This window comes from Lathyrus oleraceus, chromosome 3 (genome assembly GCF_024323335.1).
Source record: "Lathyrus oleraceus cultivar Zhongwan6 chromosome 3, CAAS_Psat_ZW6_1.0, whole genome shotgun sequence".
Classification (NCBI taxonomy): Eukaryota; Viridiplantae; Streptophyta; class Magnoliopsida; order Fabales; family Fabaceae; genus Lathyrus; species Lathyrus oleraceus.
Window position 1 is genome coordinate 44,058,259 of NC_066581.1, and position 18,053 is coordinate 44,076,311.

Consider the following 18,053-nt stretch of genomic DNA (forward strand, 5'->3'; position numbering starts at 1 on the left):
GAAACCAAATCAGAACCAAAAGTCTAGACCAACACTAAGAGTTATGACTAAACGAATGTTGAGTGAACTCTTGATCAAGCAGGCGAAACCAAGCGCCAGGAGCAATGGAGAGTCGGATCAGGGCTTGCTTGGATCAGGGCTTTGATTCACAAGTTAAGGTAGTAACAAAGAAAACTCCTGATAAAACCCACAAATTCTGACTCTGTACACCGTGCCCTCCGGTTATGGATACTAATGAAAGTTTTGAAAATTGTCCGGACAAAAATGGGGTATGACAACTGCCCCTATTTAATTACCGCGAACTAGAAAGTAAGAATGACAACAATCTTCATACATTCGTGGTGAAAGATAATTAAATACAAGAAGACCCGAATTTTGTCCTTTGAAATGCAAGGAATAAATGCATAAAGAGGAATGTAGTGAGAAATGCGGTATTTGTGAGGTAAAAAAACAATCAGAACTTTCTGGGGATCGTCAGAACAGTATCTTAGATAATTACAATCGAGATATTCCACCAATGGAATGATACCTCAACTATATCTAAGACTGCCTGACACTTAGCACAACAGTGTCTAAAACCGGTCACACAATGTTTTCTGAAGTTCAAGCGAATAAGCACCTTTAAAACAAATGAGGCTCCTCCAATTGATGGAACAGTACTTTAAATAGCAAAATGAGATTCTCTGTATCGAATCGAAGCAACATCTTATATGATAGAATTAAGATATTCCAAACCAGGGAATGATATCTTAATTGAATCTAAGACTCTTCGAGGATACTAGAGAAGTATCTCAAAAGAAAATGGAATGAGACTCTTCATATTGATGAAGCAGCATCTCAAACAATAAAATGAGATTCTCTAGATAAATGAAGCAGTATCTCAAAAGAAAATGGAATGAGACTGTAGGTGTTTAATTGGCTGCATTATATGGTAAAACACTAGCTGGATTCTAATGTCTTGACTGATGTCATGACATGGTGTGTATGTGTGACTGCATTGTAGGTTAGAATATCTAACTGTACTCTAATGTCTTGACTGATGTCATGACACACTTGAGTAGTTACTGCAGGATTAGCTAATACAGGATTTATTGAATGTCAAACTGGAGAATGTGACATTCATCCCTGTCAGCAGCTACTGAGGAATAGAACAGTTGGTGTTCTGTTAGAGCTCAGTATTCATTTGCAGTCTGGTTATCAAGGAAGAACCAGACCTGGCATAAGGCCTACTGTATGAATGTCAAACTGGATGTTATGACATTCATCATGGAAAGTATATACTGAATAATAGACAGAGTGGGGTTCTGCTACACTTCAGTATGTTTCTTAGTTTGTTCTCCAAGAGGATAACAGAACTGACTTAAGGCTAAATGTGTAAATGTCAAATTGGATGCGTTGACATGTATTAATGTAAGCTGTTACTATAGAATGGACAGTTTGGTCTTGTACAGTTCAGCAAACTTGTACAGTCTGTTTTCAGGAAAAACAGACTTAGCATATGGTCCTTGATGTCAAGCTGAATGTTGTAACATTCATTCCTGACAGCATATGCTAGATTGTAGGTTGTTTAGTTTTTCTGTTTCAGCATTTTTCTCAAGCTAAAATCCAGGAAACCAACAACCAAGCTACAATTAAGGAACCTAACAAATAGCCTATTTGTTAGCACACTAATATCTGGAAATTAGTTAGAATCCTATGTGGCATTATTTGTGGAGGTCTTGGAATATATATAGGCTCAAAATAAGGAGATATATATGGAGAGATTTTAGGATTGAAGACCTTGTTTGTAGCAGAAAGTTTCTGCTGACTTTGTAACAGCAAAGAACAAGTTTGCTGCGATTTCTGAAGGCCCAAATCCAGTTGGGTGATTAGGTTATAAATAGCACTTTGTAACCTAGTTGTTGTAAGCTTCCTAGAATGAATTTTTAGGGGTGTGTGTAAGGTAAACCTCCCAATCTGTGGGAAGGTTACCATGTGTATCTCAGTGGTAAATCCTGAGAGTATTTGTAACTCAAAGCCTGTAGGCAAGAGTGATTATGTTCTTGAACGAAGCTGTGAAGCAAGTTCAAGTTGTTCTCTCGGTGTTCAAAGCTGAGAGTATTTGTAGCTCAAAGCCTGTAGGCAAGAGTGATTATGTTCTTGAACGAAGCTGTGAAGCAAGTTCAAGTTGTTTAGCATTACATTGTAATTGTGGTGATAGGAATGGAAATTGGAGGTTTCTATCTAGGAGTTCCTAGGTATAGATTGCATTGGGTAGGGATTAAGTGATAAGTTGTAAACGGGTGAGTTTAGCTTTGAATTGATACTACTAATAGTGGATCTTCTTCCTGGCTTGGTATGCCCCCAGACGTAGGTGATGTTGCACCGAACTGGGTTAACAATTACTTGTGTTTTTACCTTTTGCATGTTATAATTTTGTCTGTTATAAAATAAGGTAAACCTGTAATGCTGTAACAGATGATGTTCAAATCAGGTTGAGACATCATGCTGATAACTGTGCAGGCTCAACAGAAGTAAGTGCTATGTTTGATTTCTGCTGTGCCTGTGTACCAGATGGACAGAACTGGGTGTTCTTCCATTCTATGGTAATTTAGTAGCAGATGTCGTGACATCTGTGAATGTGTGCATTTCAGTACTAGTTTGTAATTTGTATAACTGTCTTGCTGTATTAGGTACAATGTTAGATCAGATGTCATGATGTGGAGTATAACATCTGAATTCTGACTACACCAGAATTTCAGAGACTCTTCATAATGAAGCATCATCTCAAACAGTAAAATGAGATTCTCTGTATCCTGTCGAAGCATCATCTTATACGATAGAATTAAGATATTCTGAACAAGGGAATTATACCTTAATTGAATCCAAGACTCTTCGAGGATACTAGAGCAGTATCTCAAAAGAAAATGGGATGAGACTCTTTATATTGATGAAGCAGCATCTCAAATAGACAACTGCGATTCTCCGTATAAATGAAGCAGTATCTCAAAAGAAAATGGAATGAGACTCTTCATAATGAAGCAGTATCTCAAACAGTAAAATGAGATTCTATGTATCCTATCGAAGCAGCATCTTATACGATAGAATTAAGATATTCCGAACAAGGGAATGATACCTTAATTGAATCCAAGACTCTTCGAGGATACTAGAGCAGTATCTCAAAAGAAAATGGGATGAGACTTTTCATATTGATGAAGCAGCATCTCAAATAGACAATTGAGATTCTCCGTATAAATGAAGCAGTGTCTCCGATGTTCGTCTGTTGGTGTAAATATTTTCAAAAAAGACTCCTTTTGGAGGAGATTTACTGGCATTCAGCTTCAGTCAACTTGGCTTCCATCAAGACACGCAATGACGGGATCTCAACCTCCACGGGGAGCACAACTTCCATGCCATAAACAAGAGATAAAGGGGTTCCCCTGTTGAAGTGCGGATGAATGTATGGTACTCATGCAAAGCAAATGGGACCATCTCATGCCAATCTTTGTATATCACAACCATCTTCTGAGTAATCTTCTTGATGTTCTTATTTGCAGCTTCAACAACCCCATTCATCTTAGGCCTGTAAGAATAAGAATTATGATGTGCAATCTTGAAGTCTTTGCAAAGAGCTTCCACCATATTATTGTTCAAGTTAGATCCATTATCAGTAATGATCTTACTTGGCACACCATACCGGCATATAATCTGATTTTTGAGAAACCTCACAACAACTTGCTTGGTCATATTTTCGTATGATGTCGCTTCAACCCACTTTGTGAAGTAGTCAATAGCCACCAGAATGAAATGATGTTCGTTCGAAGCTCTTAGCTCAATCATACCAATCATATCAATTCCCCACATGGAGAAGGGCCATGGAGAGGAAATGACATTCAACAGTGTCGGAGGAACATGAATCTTATCTGCCTAAATTTGACACATGTGGCATTTCTTCACAAACTTGGAACAGTCAAATTCCATTGTCAGCCAATAGTAACCTGCTCGCAACATCTTCTTTGTCATAGCATGTACATTGGAATGAGTACCAAAGGAACCTTCATGGACTTCATTCATCAATAGGTTTGCTTCGTGACTATCCACGCATCTGAGCAAAACCATATCCAAGTTTCTCTTGTAAAGCACATCACTATTGAGGTAGAAGTTGCCAGCTAATCTTCTCAAAGTCTTCTTATCTTTCAAAGATGCCCCAGGCGGGTAAGTCTAACTTTGGAGGAAACATTTGATATCAAAATACCATGGATTTTCATATTTGACTTCTTCAACAATAAATACATGAGTTGGCCATCAAGACGCATCACATTCAAATTGGGAACTTCATTCCAAAATTTTACCATAATCATTGAAGTCAATGTTGCAAGAGCATCTATCATCCGATTTTCATCTCGAGGGATATGATGAAACTCAACCTTTGTAAAGAAATGCGGAATCCTCCTCGTGTAGTCTCTATATGGTATCAAACCGGGTTGATTCGTCTCCCATTCACCTTTAATCTGATTCACAACCAAAGCTGAATCTCCATAGACGTCAAGATATTTTATTCTGAGATCAATGGCCTATTCAAGCCCCATAATGCAAGCTTCATACTCAGCCATATTGTTTGTACACTTAAAAGTTAATCTAGCTGTAAACGGAAAATGAGTGCCTTGAGGAGTAATAATCACTGCCCTAATTCATTACCATACGAATTAACAGATCTATCAAATACCATGCCCCAACGGGAACCAAGTTCTGGCCATTCTTCAATCAATGGTTCATACAAATCTTTCATCTTCATGTACAAATTATCTTCGTCAGGAAAATCATACTGCACAGACTGGTAATCTTCAGTCGGTTGTTGAGCCAAATGGTCACCCAAGACACTACTCTTAATTACTTTTTGAGATCGGTATTCAATATCATACTCAAATAACAACATCTGCCAACGGGAAATTCTCCCTGTTAAAGCAGACTTCTCAAAAATATACTTGATTGAATCCATTTTGGATATCAACCAAGTAGTATGATTCAACATATATTGCTGCATACGCTTAGCGGGCCAAGCAAATGCGTAACACATCTTTTCAAGCACAGAATACCGAGTCTCATAGTCGGTGAACTTTTTACTAAGGTAGTAAATTGCATACTTTTTCTTCCCATATTCATCTTGCTGACCAAGAACACAACCCATACTCTCATCAAGCACAACCAGATACATGATCAGCGATCTTCCTTCAACAGGAAGAGACAATATCAAAGGCTCAAGCAGATACTCTTTGATACTGTCAAAAGCTTTTTGGCAATCTTCGATCCAATCACAAGACTGGTCTTTTCGAATAAGCTTGAAAATTGGCGCACATGTGGCAGTCATATGCGATATGAACCTCGAGATGTAATTCAAGCGGCCGAGAAAACCTCTGACTTGCTTCTCAGTTTTGGGCGCATGCATCTCTTGTATTGCTTTAACCTTGGCATGATCAACTTCAATACCCTTCTCACTGATAATAAAGCCCAATAACTTACCAGAAAAAACACCAAAAGTACACTTATCGAGATTCAAGCGGAGTTTATACTTCCTCAAACACTAGAATAACTTCAACAAATGCTTAACATGCTCTTCTTCATCACTTGATTTGGCAATTATATCATCAACGTATACTTCAATCTCTTTATGCATCATATCATGAAAAATAATGGTCATAGCTTTCTGGTACGTTGCACCAACATTCTTTAGACTGAAAGGCATCATTCTATAACAGAATGTTCCCCAGGGTATGAATATGGTTTCTTCATATCTTCAGGTGCCATCTTGATTTGATTATAACCGGAAAATCCGTCCATACACGAAAAGACTTTGAATTTAGCTGTATTATCTACTAACATATCAATTTGTGGTAGAGGAAAATCATCTTTCAGACTAGCTTTGTTCAAATCTCTATAATTAACACACATGCAGACTTTTCCATCCTTCTTAGGAACATGCACAATATTGGTCACCCATTTCGGATACTCGGAGGTAACAAAAAAACCAGCATCAATCCGCTTCTGCATTTCCTCTTTGATCTTTACTGCGATGCCAAGACGCGTTCTTCTCAACTTCTGCTTGACCGGTGTGCATTTTGGCTTCAACGACAATCTATGCTCCACAATCCCAAAATCCAGACCATCCATGTCTTGATAGGACCAAACAAACATATCAGAATAATATCGAAGAAGATCAATCAACCCCTTCTTAGCTTCTGGAAACAGTTGAGACCCAATCTTGACTTCCTTCACATCATCTTCGGAATCCAAATTGACTAGTTCAATCTTCTCTTCGAATGACTGAATGGCTTTTACCTCGTGCTCATGCAAACAGAATAATTCATCAGATACTTCTTCATCATCAATCCCTGCCTCAGCTTCAAACACAGGGAAATCAAATTTTGGAGAGGGAGTAGGATCGTTGTATTCAATGGGTTTGAGAACCAACCTGCATAATGATTTGATATTTTGATTTTAGAGAAGCAGAGTGCAAACAAATATTTTGCAGATGGAAGGATATTATTTATTCATGTTTTTTTTTGTGATTGCCATTTTCAGAGAAAGCAAAAAAGTGAAAATAAAACATCATAGATGTGGATGAATAAAATTGTATTTTATTGATGATAATAATAAAAATGCCAAACAATGTTCACTTCTCCCTTAGGCATATGAGAAGGATTTTTCTTAAAACAATAAAAAAACAAATTACTTAGAACGATGAATGACAACAGGAACATCAACAACAATGCAATTGTTGTAAGTCTGGTCATGCGTCACAAAGTTGGCGCAAGCTTCATCTTCATCACCATTGTCTTCAATAATGGCAGCTGAGTATTGATCATTCTCATGAATGAACCCTCCACTACAGAATAATGGTTGTATAACTTTGGCTTTGGAGCTGAAAGACCCTGGTTGAAATCCTAGTCCAACTTTGTTCTTGTTCTGGGCGACCTCCACAACACGACCTCAATTGCCAATGTTGCCAGCTTGAATAGTCTCTTGTGCATCTTTCAAAGAAGACATGGGTGCCCCAGTTTTCTTCAATTCATCAACAATTGATAAGGCTTGGAACGGCGTTCCAACCTCCTCCTCAGCATCAACATACGTGAAAGATGACAAATGGCTTACCAACATTCCACCAACAACGACAAGCTTGCCGCTCTTCACAAATTTCAGCTTTTTGTTAAGGAGTTCTCATTTCCTTTTGCATGAGAAGAGCAACACATTTGTTATCTTTCCTCTTAGGCTCTTTCTAAGAAACTCTCGGTACCTTTTGTATGAGAAATATATCCCTACAAGAGTCATTTTTCAACCTTATCTCTCCTTCTTCTTAGCCTTTTTCTAAGAAGTTCTTGTTATCCTTTATATCAAAAAGCTTATCCCCGGTGAAGTGATGCGTCCTCCCTTCTAAACCTTTTGTCAAGGGATTCTCATTATCTTTTGTATTGAGAAATTATCGTTCTTTCTTCTTAACCTTTTGTTAAATAATTCTCATTGCCTTTTGCATGAGAAAATCGCATTCATCTCTCTTCTTAACCTTTTGTTGAGGAGCTCTCGATATCTTTTGTACGAGAAAATCATAGTCATCGTTTATCTTCTTAGCCTTTAGCTAAGGAGTTCTCAATACCTTTCGTATGAGAAACCACATCCCCAGCGAGGTCATTGTTCACTCTCATCTTTTCTTCTTAACCTTATGTTAAGGAGATCTTGTTTCCTTATGCACAAGAAAGTTATACCATTCCTTTCCTTTGTAAGCCTCCTCTACCTTTTGTAGCGAGAAATCCTTTCAACCACTAGTGTTCTCATTGCCTTTTACACGAGGGACCCTTCCCCAACTAAGTCATCCTTTCCTTTCGCAAGACGTTTCTTTGCCTTTTGCAGAAGAATTCAGAGTACAACTATACCCTTATTGTTTGCCTGTTGCAAATGCATAAATCTCCAGGATACTGCATGAATGTTTCAAATTACCAATACCTGCCAAAACTTTATAGGGGCAGGGTTCATACCCCCAAGTTTACCTTACCTTCCATAAAACTTTTATCTGGTATATGACCCTAATTCATGTGCATACATTCATGTTTAATCATCTACATTTGCATTAACATGATTCAAAACAAAAAGACTGGATTTCATGAGTTCAAGCTATGATGTTTGTACTTGAGGAAAAATAGGGTTTCCTTACATCATCGTGAGGTATGCTCAACCAAAAGAAAAAACTTTAATCCCTGATCTTGGCATTTGAGGATTAAGGATTCATCCATGTCTCTTGGTCAATCTTGATTTCCATCTGCTTGACTAAGTTTCTTTGTGGAGTGACCAACTTGGCTATTGGTTTTACTTGATCAAGATAATAAGGTAATCATTTTGGTAATTGCATTTGAATGATCTAGATTGAGGTTCATACATTCATGTAGCCCTTCATTATAGGGCATTGTGGTTCATGTTTCATTACAAGTGTGCATTCTATGGCATTTCATTATCATTGATTCAAATGCACTTAAATGGTATGGCAAGTTTCATGTTTTGCAAGAAGCATTGTTCAAAATTCAAATCCTGATTTTGGAGGGAAGTTTGTTTACCTATATTACAAATCTTACTTTACCATTTTGATCGATTCACCTATTGCACTTCATTTCAAATCCATAATACATTATTCAAAATAAGGCAATTCAAATTGGAGATTTGGTGGAAAATCATTTGAAATGAAAACATTCTTTGCATTGAAATAAAAAAGGCTATTTGCATTCATAAATATCCATAAACTATGTACAATATCATTTACATTATTCTTACAAAAAAAAGGAATACAAAAAATGCCAACTTTGACCTATAGTTGACTTTGGTCAACTTTTGACTTTTTGGTCAACTTTGACCAAAGTCAACTCACCTATTTTTCTAAGCCTAATCCTAAACCTTCATTGTTTTTTAGTCTTCATGGTCTCATCTCCTCACTTAACCTTCCATCCAATGTTTTCTTCATGTGCAAGCAGGCCTTGTTTTACAACCCAGAACCCATGTTATCGTGTTGGTAACCGATTAAGATAATCGATTACAGCTGCACCTGCATATCAACAAACCTACAGCATCATGCCTTGCATCAGTTCAACAGAGCAACATCAAACATAGCAGTGCATTTCACAATTCCTACCAAAAACTAAAACAGTTCAATACAGGGCAATGCATATCAACGTATGCGCAAGCAATCATCAAGCAAATGCAGTCCACACATAAACCAGTCCCAAACCACTTAAGTGAACCAAGGCCAAAAGAAACTGGTTTATTAACTTGATTAACTCATCCAATTTAATCCAAACTAACAGATTTTTCAGTAGCATTTTTATTTCGAATTAATTCACAAATAAATCATAATTTCATTTCCACCTCATCATTGGATCCAAATCTAACTAACTCAAATTTCTTAATTCATTCCTAATCTACCCTTGATCAAATTCTATAAGAACCTTGGATTCACTCATCATTGGTCTCTTTGAATTGATCCCCAAAAGTTACTCAGAACCCTACACATTTCCGAATTTCTCTCAATCTCTCACTTTCACTCACGCAGAAGCAAAATAAGTGAAGTAGAACAAAAGAAGAAGCAGTTGGATATTGAAAGAAGAAGAAACCCAAAGGCAAGGAAAGGAAGAGCTCACACCTGATTCTCGGATTCAGCTTCTCTAAGTCTTCTTCGCCGGAGCTCATTTCGGGAGGTAGTTAATCTCTTCACTTCTCACCATAACTTTGTTACTGGTGTGCAGAGCTCAATCAGAAGATCATTAACCCAAAGCTAATTGTGTGAATTAACACGAATTCGCCATTTAATTTCATCTGCAAGCCCTAGGGTTCTTGGAATTTCATCTTTGATTTGGTTGATCCGGTGAGAATTAAGGCAAGTTGATTGCAGATTTAGGCTCAGAGTGAAAAGGCGTTTTGATTGGTGGTTTCATTTATGGTTTGAGCGCCACCGCTGCCGGCGAAGAGGGAAGCTGCTCCGGTGGCTCATTCAAATGAGCAAAACATTGAAATGTTTGACCAGACCACAAGTTTTTACTTCTTCAGCCTTCCTTGTGGGCTTATTTCCATCTGAGGCCCAATCTTTCAGCTCTTCACACCCTATTCACTCAATGCACCCCATGTAGTGAACTAGGCCAGCCTTGGGCCTTGCCAATGGGCCCTGGCGCCAAACTTCTCATTGCACTTTGTTTTACAATTCTGCACCCGCTGCTCCATTGCTTGTTTGTTTACTATTATTTATTTATTTTCCTATTTTTTCTCTTATTATTCTTATGCAATTATTTTTATCTTGATTTTATTTTCGCATTTTGTTAACACTCCAACTTGATCTAATCTTTAATGCAAATTAACATCTAACCACTAACTTTTAATTCTTTTTATTTTAAACTTTTATTCATCTTTTATGATTACTTGGTTGATCCATCTTTATCATCTAAAATCATCCATAGATGAATCCCTTGGCTGATTCAATCTTCTTCAATTCAAACATGTTGATAAATGATCAATTGATCATTTTTGGCACTTTGAATTGATGATATGTTATTTCTTGGTGAAGCATATGTTTGGGTCATTTGATTTGTTGATAGATGATCCCTAGGTGATTGTTCTTTGCCACTTAACTTCTAACCTTTACATTATGCAACACTAACTTCTAACATTTACATTATTGCATCCTAACTCTTTTTTGTTTCTTTACTTTGTGCACTCTAACTATCATCCATCATCATTATCATCTACATCATCATTATCATTTTACCTCATATTTATACATTCTTATTATTGCTTTATCTTGTGATCTAATCTAAAAAATGAACAAAAATATGATAAAAATGGAAAAGACCAAAAAGAGTAATCTTTGGGACTTAATGATGGACTTAGAGTACTTATAGTGACCATTGCATGGACCTTGGAACTTGTGTATGATATAAGCTTGACATGACACTACCCTAGGGAGACATGCTTTACAATTCAATTTTCTATATATTTAGCTTAGGACACAATGCACACACAAGGCTTTCTCTTGGTCTACCTTACAACGAGACTCTTTATTTCTCGCATTATTCCCTTGTATTTTTTATATCTCTCTCTCCCCACTTTGGTGTACTTTTTTCCTCGTTTTCCTTTATTTTGTTGTTGCTTGTTAGCCAACATAGGAGCTAGAACCGTCACCATCGAAACAATAAACAAACTCTCAATCCAACGTCAAGCAACCTTTTCTCAATCAAATTCAAAACACAATAAGATAGGATTCGGATTGCGCGCCACGAGCCTTAAATGGTGGAGAAGGAGTGAGAATGGAGTTTTCCTACCCTCATTCTGAGTATTTTGTACACAAGACGACTTAGTTATTTGAAATATTCACCTCTACCCACAGTCTTTAGTGCAATCCGAAGTCAAATAATATTTCCTTTCAAAACCTAAAAAACAACATTAACTCATCAAACTATATTTTTGCGCCTTAGAGCATCACACCGAAAACCCTTTTTCAAGGTAAAAACAACCAATAAACAATCATTTTCTACCATGAACTACGAGGATTTGATTTCTCACTTCAACAAGTGAGCATACGTAGGCAAGAGGGCCCAAATCCTTGGCGAACACACTAATAAAAACTCACTACCACTCCGTAAACCTCTAGCAAATAAGCATTAAAATGGTAACACCCATTCAAGCAAAGGACTATCAAGATGGTTCCCAATGAATACAATGGATGTGAGGGGTGCTAATACCTTCCCCTTGCATAATCGACTTTTGAATCCGCTCATGGTTGCGATGAACATTCTTTTAGGGGTTTTCTCGATATTATCTATTTCCTTTGGAATAAATAAAATCTGACGGCGACTCTGTATTTTTTACATAATGACGGCTAACCATCTAGTGCTAGCAGGATCAGTGACATAAAAATTTTGTTTTGCTTGGATTGCCATGATGAATGGTTCGTTCCTATAAGTTACCTTTCAAAGACCAACCTGTGTGAATTCTAATTCATCGGTTTCTACACCAGCGTTACTGTCAATCCACTTGCACTTAAATAAAGGCACTTTAAAATCAACATAGTCAATCTCCAAAATCTCCTAAATGACCCCAAAGTACGCTCTGGATGCTAGTACATGATTGTTATCTTTGGAACTAGAAAAGTACATGGATTCAACCTTAACCATAACCCCGCTATTTTGCATGGTGCTACGACCATCCTTTGATTTTGTATAGAATGAATATTCAGTAATTTTGTATGCACTCCAAGTAATTACTTTAAACTTATGCACACATGACAACCATTTAATTGTATTTGATGTGCTACTTTCTTTAGAAACACTTTCATTAAACCAATTTATGAAAGTTTTGTTATGCTCTGTTAACAACCATCTTTCATTCATTCGAGGGAATTTTTCCTTCATAAGACTTTTGTGAGCGGCCAAGTAAGGTTAAACTTCACTAAGGTTATTCAATATATACAAATGTGCTTGAAAAACTACTTCTCGGTCAAATGTCTTAACATTTAAACCTTGAATACCTCTACCATCATAACATCCATCATGAAGAGACTCAAAAATACCTATAGAGTTCGCTTATGACAAATAGTTTGTACGAAACTCAATAGCTTCTTCTGTGAATACCTTTCTACACTCGAAGCTTCCGAATAATGATGATTCTTTATATACCCTTTAAAAATCTTCATGTAACGCTCTACCGGATACATCCACCGTAAATAAACTAGACCATAAATTCTAATCTCCCTTACTAGATGAACTACTAAGTGAACCATAATGTCTAAGAATAATGGAGGGAAAAATATCTCTAATTGGCACAAGATAATTGCAGTTTCATGTCCTAAGTCGTCTAAATTTCCAGGATCAATAACTTTACTACATATAACATTGAATAATAAGCACAATTTGGTTATAGTTAACCTTACATTTCTTGGTAAATATCATGAATAACCACTGGTGGAAGTTTTTGTATCAAGACATGACAATCATGAGATTTTAAGCCAACTAACTTGAGATCATTCATTGACACAAGTTTCTTCATATTTGATGAGTATCATTGGGGAACTTTGATACTTGCAAACATTCACAAAAACATTATTTTTCTTTTTTAGACAGAGTGTGACATGCTAGGGGAAAATAGGTTATATTTTATATTTCTTTTGGGGCTAACTCTTGCCGTATACCCATCACAACCATATCTTCGTGAGATTTTTTAGTATCTTTTGTCTTACCTTTAATGTTGAGAAGTGTTTCAGTCAAACTATCACATACATTTTTCTCCACATGCATCACATCAAGATAATGTCTTACATCAAGACTAGACCAATATGGAAGATCAAAGAACTCCGACCTCTTTTTCCAAATATTTTTCTCCATAGACTTTTTTTGTATTTTTTCCAAAGATAACATTAATATGGTGTTGCCTTTTATAAACTTCCCTCCTGGATACAACTAATCTTCCATGTCTCTTTGCAAAGTATTTACCACATTAGCTTTCTTGAAAACATTTACTCCAATGTCACGAATCATATCTTATATAGTATCATTAATAAATTCACCATCTTCAACTGTATGTGACAGAGGTCTCTTTTTTGTCATTTCACCATGTCATACCCATTTCGTGTAATTTTGAATAATTTCATCACATCCAACATGATTGAATATATCATCCCTTGGACATCTAAAAATCTCATTATTTTTAGGAAGGTTTTTTTAGAGAAATCAAGAAATTATACCACTCTATTCTAATACTCTTTACTTAATCTATTGACTTTCATCAAACTACGATCCATAATCAGATAAAGCTTTTGAAAAATAAAATAAAAATAGTACACAACCAACAAAACAGTAAACAACAAGACAATCTCAAAATAATAACAATAACAACAACAACGACAACAACAACAACAAAAAAACAACAACAACATCAGTAATGAAGAACTTTTACATACCGGAAATGTGATGAGATACTTGTAAAGAAAAATGTTCGTTCGAGCTTTCTTCCTCCTTGAAAAAGAATGGTGTTCTTTCGTTCTCTAGAGCTCAAAAAGTGAATGACATAGACTTAACATTAACTCTTAGGGAATAAAAAATTTAGAGAGTATTTATCTCAGTTTTACTAAAAAGCGAGGTAACATATCCGACGTAAAATCTAGGGGTGTTCATGGGTTCGGGTGGACTCGCGAACCCACTGACCCAAACCGAACCAACCCATAAATTACTTGAACTCATTCATTTATAGGTATACCTAACCCAACCCGCAACAATCCGAACAGTTTTGATTCGGATACTGGGTTTGAGTTTCTCAATTCGTAGACCTATTGACCCAATCCATTGATGTGACATTAGTAATTTATTATTATTTTAAATAAACATATAAAATTAATATCTTACTACTAACCATAATTTTGTCAAATTTTTTTATTCTCTACTAATAATACTATTAGACCAATTATTTTACGTAATTTTAAGACTAAATGTTGTTTCTTATTTTTTTTACGTCATTTCTAACTTACGTATTTTATGAAAATAATGTGTCTAGTGGAATTTATACTATTATCAAATATGATGTCGTGTTGATGAATTTTATTATATATTATATGATGTGTTTCATTCAATTTGAATTGTGTGAAATTTGTTTATATTAAAAAAATCATTAAAAAAATCATTTTTAGTTAAAACACAATCCGCGAACCCAACCAAATACAACCCATAAATGAAAAGGGTAGGTTTGTGTCGGTTTTAAAAATGAAATTGCATGTTGGACGACGAACCCAACCCATTAAAATTTAAACGGGTTGGATAATAGATTATGTCAAACCGTATCCAACTCAACACATACACATCCATAGTAAAATCTATAAAAAGCAAATACGTCTTTTTGTAAAAATCGAGAAAAAGATTGATTATTATTTTTTTAAAAATAAAACATGACACATTCATAACGTATATACCCTTGATTATTTGTTGTTCAATGTATAAGTTTTGTCCTAAAAATCATTATTTATAATAGTGATAATATATAAACTATTAAATTATTATTAAATTTTTAATAAAAGATACACTCATTAGAAACATACATAAAAATATAGTTTATATCTTTTAGAAACAATATTATCAATAATAATTCAATAAAACTTACCCTTATATCGCGTGTGGGTAGAGGTCTAGTTAATTGAACTAGTGATATGTTTGATCATTGGTGAAAGCCTTAAAAACTCCTTAATTAAAAACTCCTTAATTAATTGTAGAAGCTATATAAATGAATATCATATATATTTCTAAAAGAGAGGAAATCAATTTATTTCAAGAATAGTTTTTACTTTATTCCAAATCATAATTTTTAAATTGAATTTAATATAATGGTAAAATTAACTATTAGGTTAAATTTAATTTAAATACTTTAATTTAAAATTTAATTTAAAAAAATTTACTTTTGAAATAAATTGATCTCCACTCTTTTTAAAATACTAAAACCTCAAATATCAAAATATCAAAGAGTTATCTTCTAAATACAATTCGGTGGGACATTGCCATCTATCTTCTAAATCCAATTAGGTATCCTCCACTTATTTATTTCTAAGAAGTTAAAATTATAATTATTAAATTACTTGATCAAAACAAAAGAAAAGTTTAGACTTACAATCAAATTTTACATGTTGCTTTGTACAGTAAATTATGTAGGTGCGAAATAAACTTCATGCAAATTCAGTTGTATAGTAAATGGAAGAAATTAAAAAAGCATTGGACAATGATTAGAGAGTTGATAGGTGCAAAGATTTAAATTTCAAGGAATTCTAGATCATAAAATTTGAAATTAAAAGGTACTACTAGTAAGTCATGCATTAACTAAACCAAAAATTGGACACTTTATCTTATAATCCCAACATCATTCTGGCAATTAATTCAATAAAAGAACAATAGTTGTGTCAATAAGAAGATTAAAGAAGGCTTCAATGTTGATATAATTGTATCTGAATATAGAATTCAAACAAAACAACATTTCTTATTACAGCACTGCTAGATGCATTGAATAACAAAACTGAAATCAAATAAAACACAGCAAAACGTGATAACTATTCCATAACAGGCACAAAATACTCAAATCATAATTCCAAACTAAACAAATCCTAACAGTCATATTCACACATATAGCACTTTATATACTAGCGCCACCATGTGATTTTATACAACTTTATCATCTGAAAACTAAACAAACCCTAGATCAAATAACCAAAACTAAGCAAATCTTTAAATGCTACAAAGGATTATCGATTAACAAAGAAAGGACCAGTTCTGCATCTTCTAACCTGAAAAGAAGGTGCTGCTGCTGATGAGTTACCATTAGAAATCAAAGAAAGACTCAATCGACGACATTTCACAATTGGTGGTTCGAAGGGCCAACTCTTGTGAATTCCAAACTTATACGTCATTGAAAAATCCAAATCGATAGCCAAGTCATTATAGATCCCTACACGCGTCTCTTGGCTGTACTCGAAAAGTTGTTTAGGCTTGAGTATGATCACACCCTTCCCTTCAAACCCTACATGCAGAAAAGTGGTATTCTTGCGGCCTTGATCAAAAGATGAAAGATTCACCCTAGCAAACTCATTATCTTTGTACCATGCAATTGCGGTGACCCTCATGTAGTGTATTTCAACGTTCTTGTTGGGATTTCTTGATGTGATGTTGGCTTCTAGTTTGTAATCCAAAGTGTTGGTTGTGAGGTTGAACTTTGTGAGAGAAGCCTGAGTTACGTGGAACTTGACATTAGAGGGGGCAAATGTGATGACTGCGCAGAAGATGATCCAGGAAGACGTTGAAAGCGCAAAAATTGTGAGGAATGTGAGCTTGATTTGCTCGAAATAGGGCCCACAAAGGAGGTTCAGTATGAAATAATAGATAACATTACTGCAATTGATGGCCATGGTGATGTCTTACTTTGATTTGAGTAACTCTTCCAAATAGGATGATATATATAATAGTTGGTTAGAGTTTGTTATTAGGTAGTTAGTTGGTTAGTTAGTTAGGTAGTTAGTTGGTTAGTTAGTTAGGTAGTTAGTTAGTTTTTAAATTTCTCACAAACTCTAGAGTCTGTTACATATTTATAAAAATTGCAAAAACCACCTTTGTTGATATGTACATTTGTAGTAATTTTAATATTGATGCATGTTCAAGGTATTTGCTAGAATTAAATTATTGGTTTAAAGAGTATATATCAGTAAATTCTGTATTTGTTTTACTGTTTAATTATGCAGTAAATTCTATAGTTGTTATTAGTTAGCTGCCTAATCTGTTAGAAGTACAGTTGCAAGTTAGTTATGCTATCTAACCAACTCTATTAACTACTAGGGTACACTTATATAACGAAATAGTTATAAAATATATCAGAAGATAATTATATACATTGAGTTCAAGAGCATGGCAAGAATCAATTGCAAAATACCAATAACCATGATATAAAAGAACATATTTTTGTATTTTGTTACCGGAATATTCTGAGTTGATTACAATCGTTCGACTTACCAACAAGGTTTACTCCTTTAGATAGCCAGCTCTTTATTAAAATAGTTGAGCACATACATGCAATGCAAGTTTTAGAAAATGAGAGAAACCTTCTCTTCTCTCTAGTTTCCCCTCACAAACCCTAATCGAGCTACTATTCAAGGCATTGGCAAGAGGCAAACAGTTAGTAACAGATGAAGATGGCTGGTCCAAAGTTTCTACTAATCATTCTGTTGGGAGAAACGACAGGTTGGACGCAGAAAGAGCGGCTAGTGGAAGGGAAGATTCCAAAACAACAATGTTTTTCGTCACGGAGTTCTCAGAGAAGATGAAGGCAAAAAAACCTTTCTCTATTTCTCAAAGAGTATGGGGAGATAGATGAAGTGGTGATTCTGGCAAGAAAGATAAAAGAGGATACAGCTTTGTTCGATTCTTCAATGTGAAAGATGAAAGAAGGAAGCCGACGAAGCTTGATAACATTTTCATAGACGGAAGGAAGTTGTTTGCGAATCTTCCTACATTCCAAAGGAAAGTGATGTCAAG

General features: G+C 35.2%; 1 protein-coding gene and 1 long non-coding RNA gene across 2 annotated transcripts; both read right to left on the reverse strand.

The window, feature by feature from the left end:
- Positions 1 to 8,720: 8,720 nt before the first annotated feature.
- LOC127132403 (uncharacterized) lies at positions 8,721 to 10,074 on the reverse strand. Its single transcript, XR_007806703.1, has 2 exons — positions 9,656 to 10,074; positions 8,721 to 9,077 (listed from the first exon to the last, which is right to left on the reverse strand). It is a non-coding gene; the product is annotated as an uncharacterized LOC127132403 (long non-coding RNA).
- A 5,992-nt stretch (positions 10,075 to 16,066) lies between these two features.
- Positions 16,067 to 16,951, reverse strand: LOC127128902 (NDR1/HIN1-like protein 2). Its single transcript, XM_051058263.1, has one exon. The coding sequence runs from the start codon at positions 16,931 to 16,933 to the stop codon at positions 16,274 to 16,276; it is 660 nt and encodes a 219-aa protein (XP_050914220.1). The 5' UTR covers positions 16,934 to 16,951; the 3' UTR covers positions 16,067 to 16,273.
- Between the last annotated feature and the right edge of the window lie 1,102 nt (positions 16,952 to 18,053).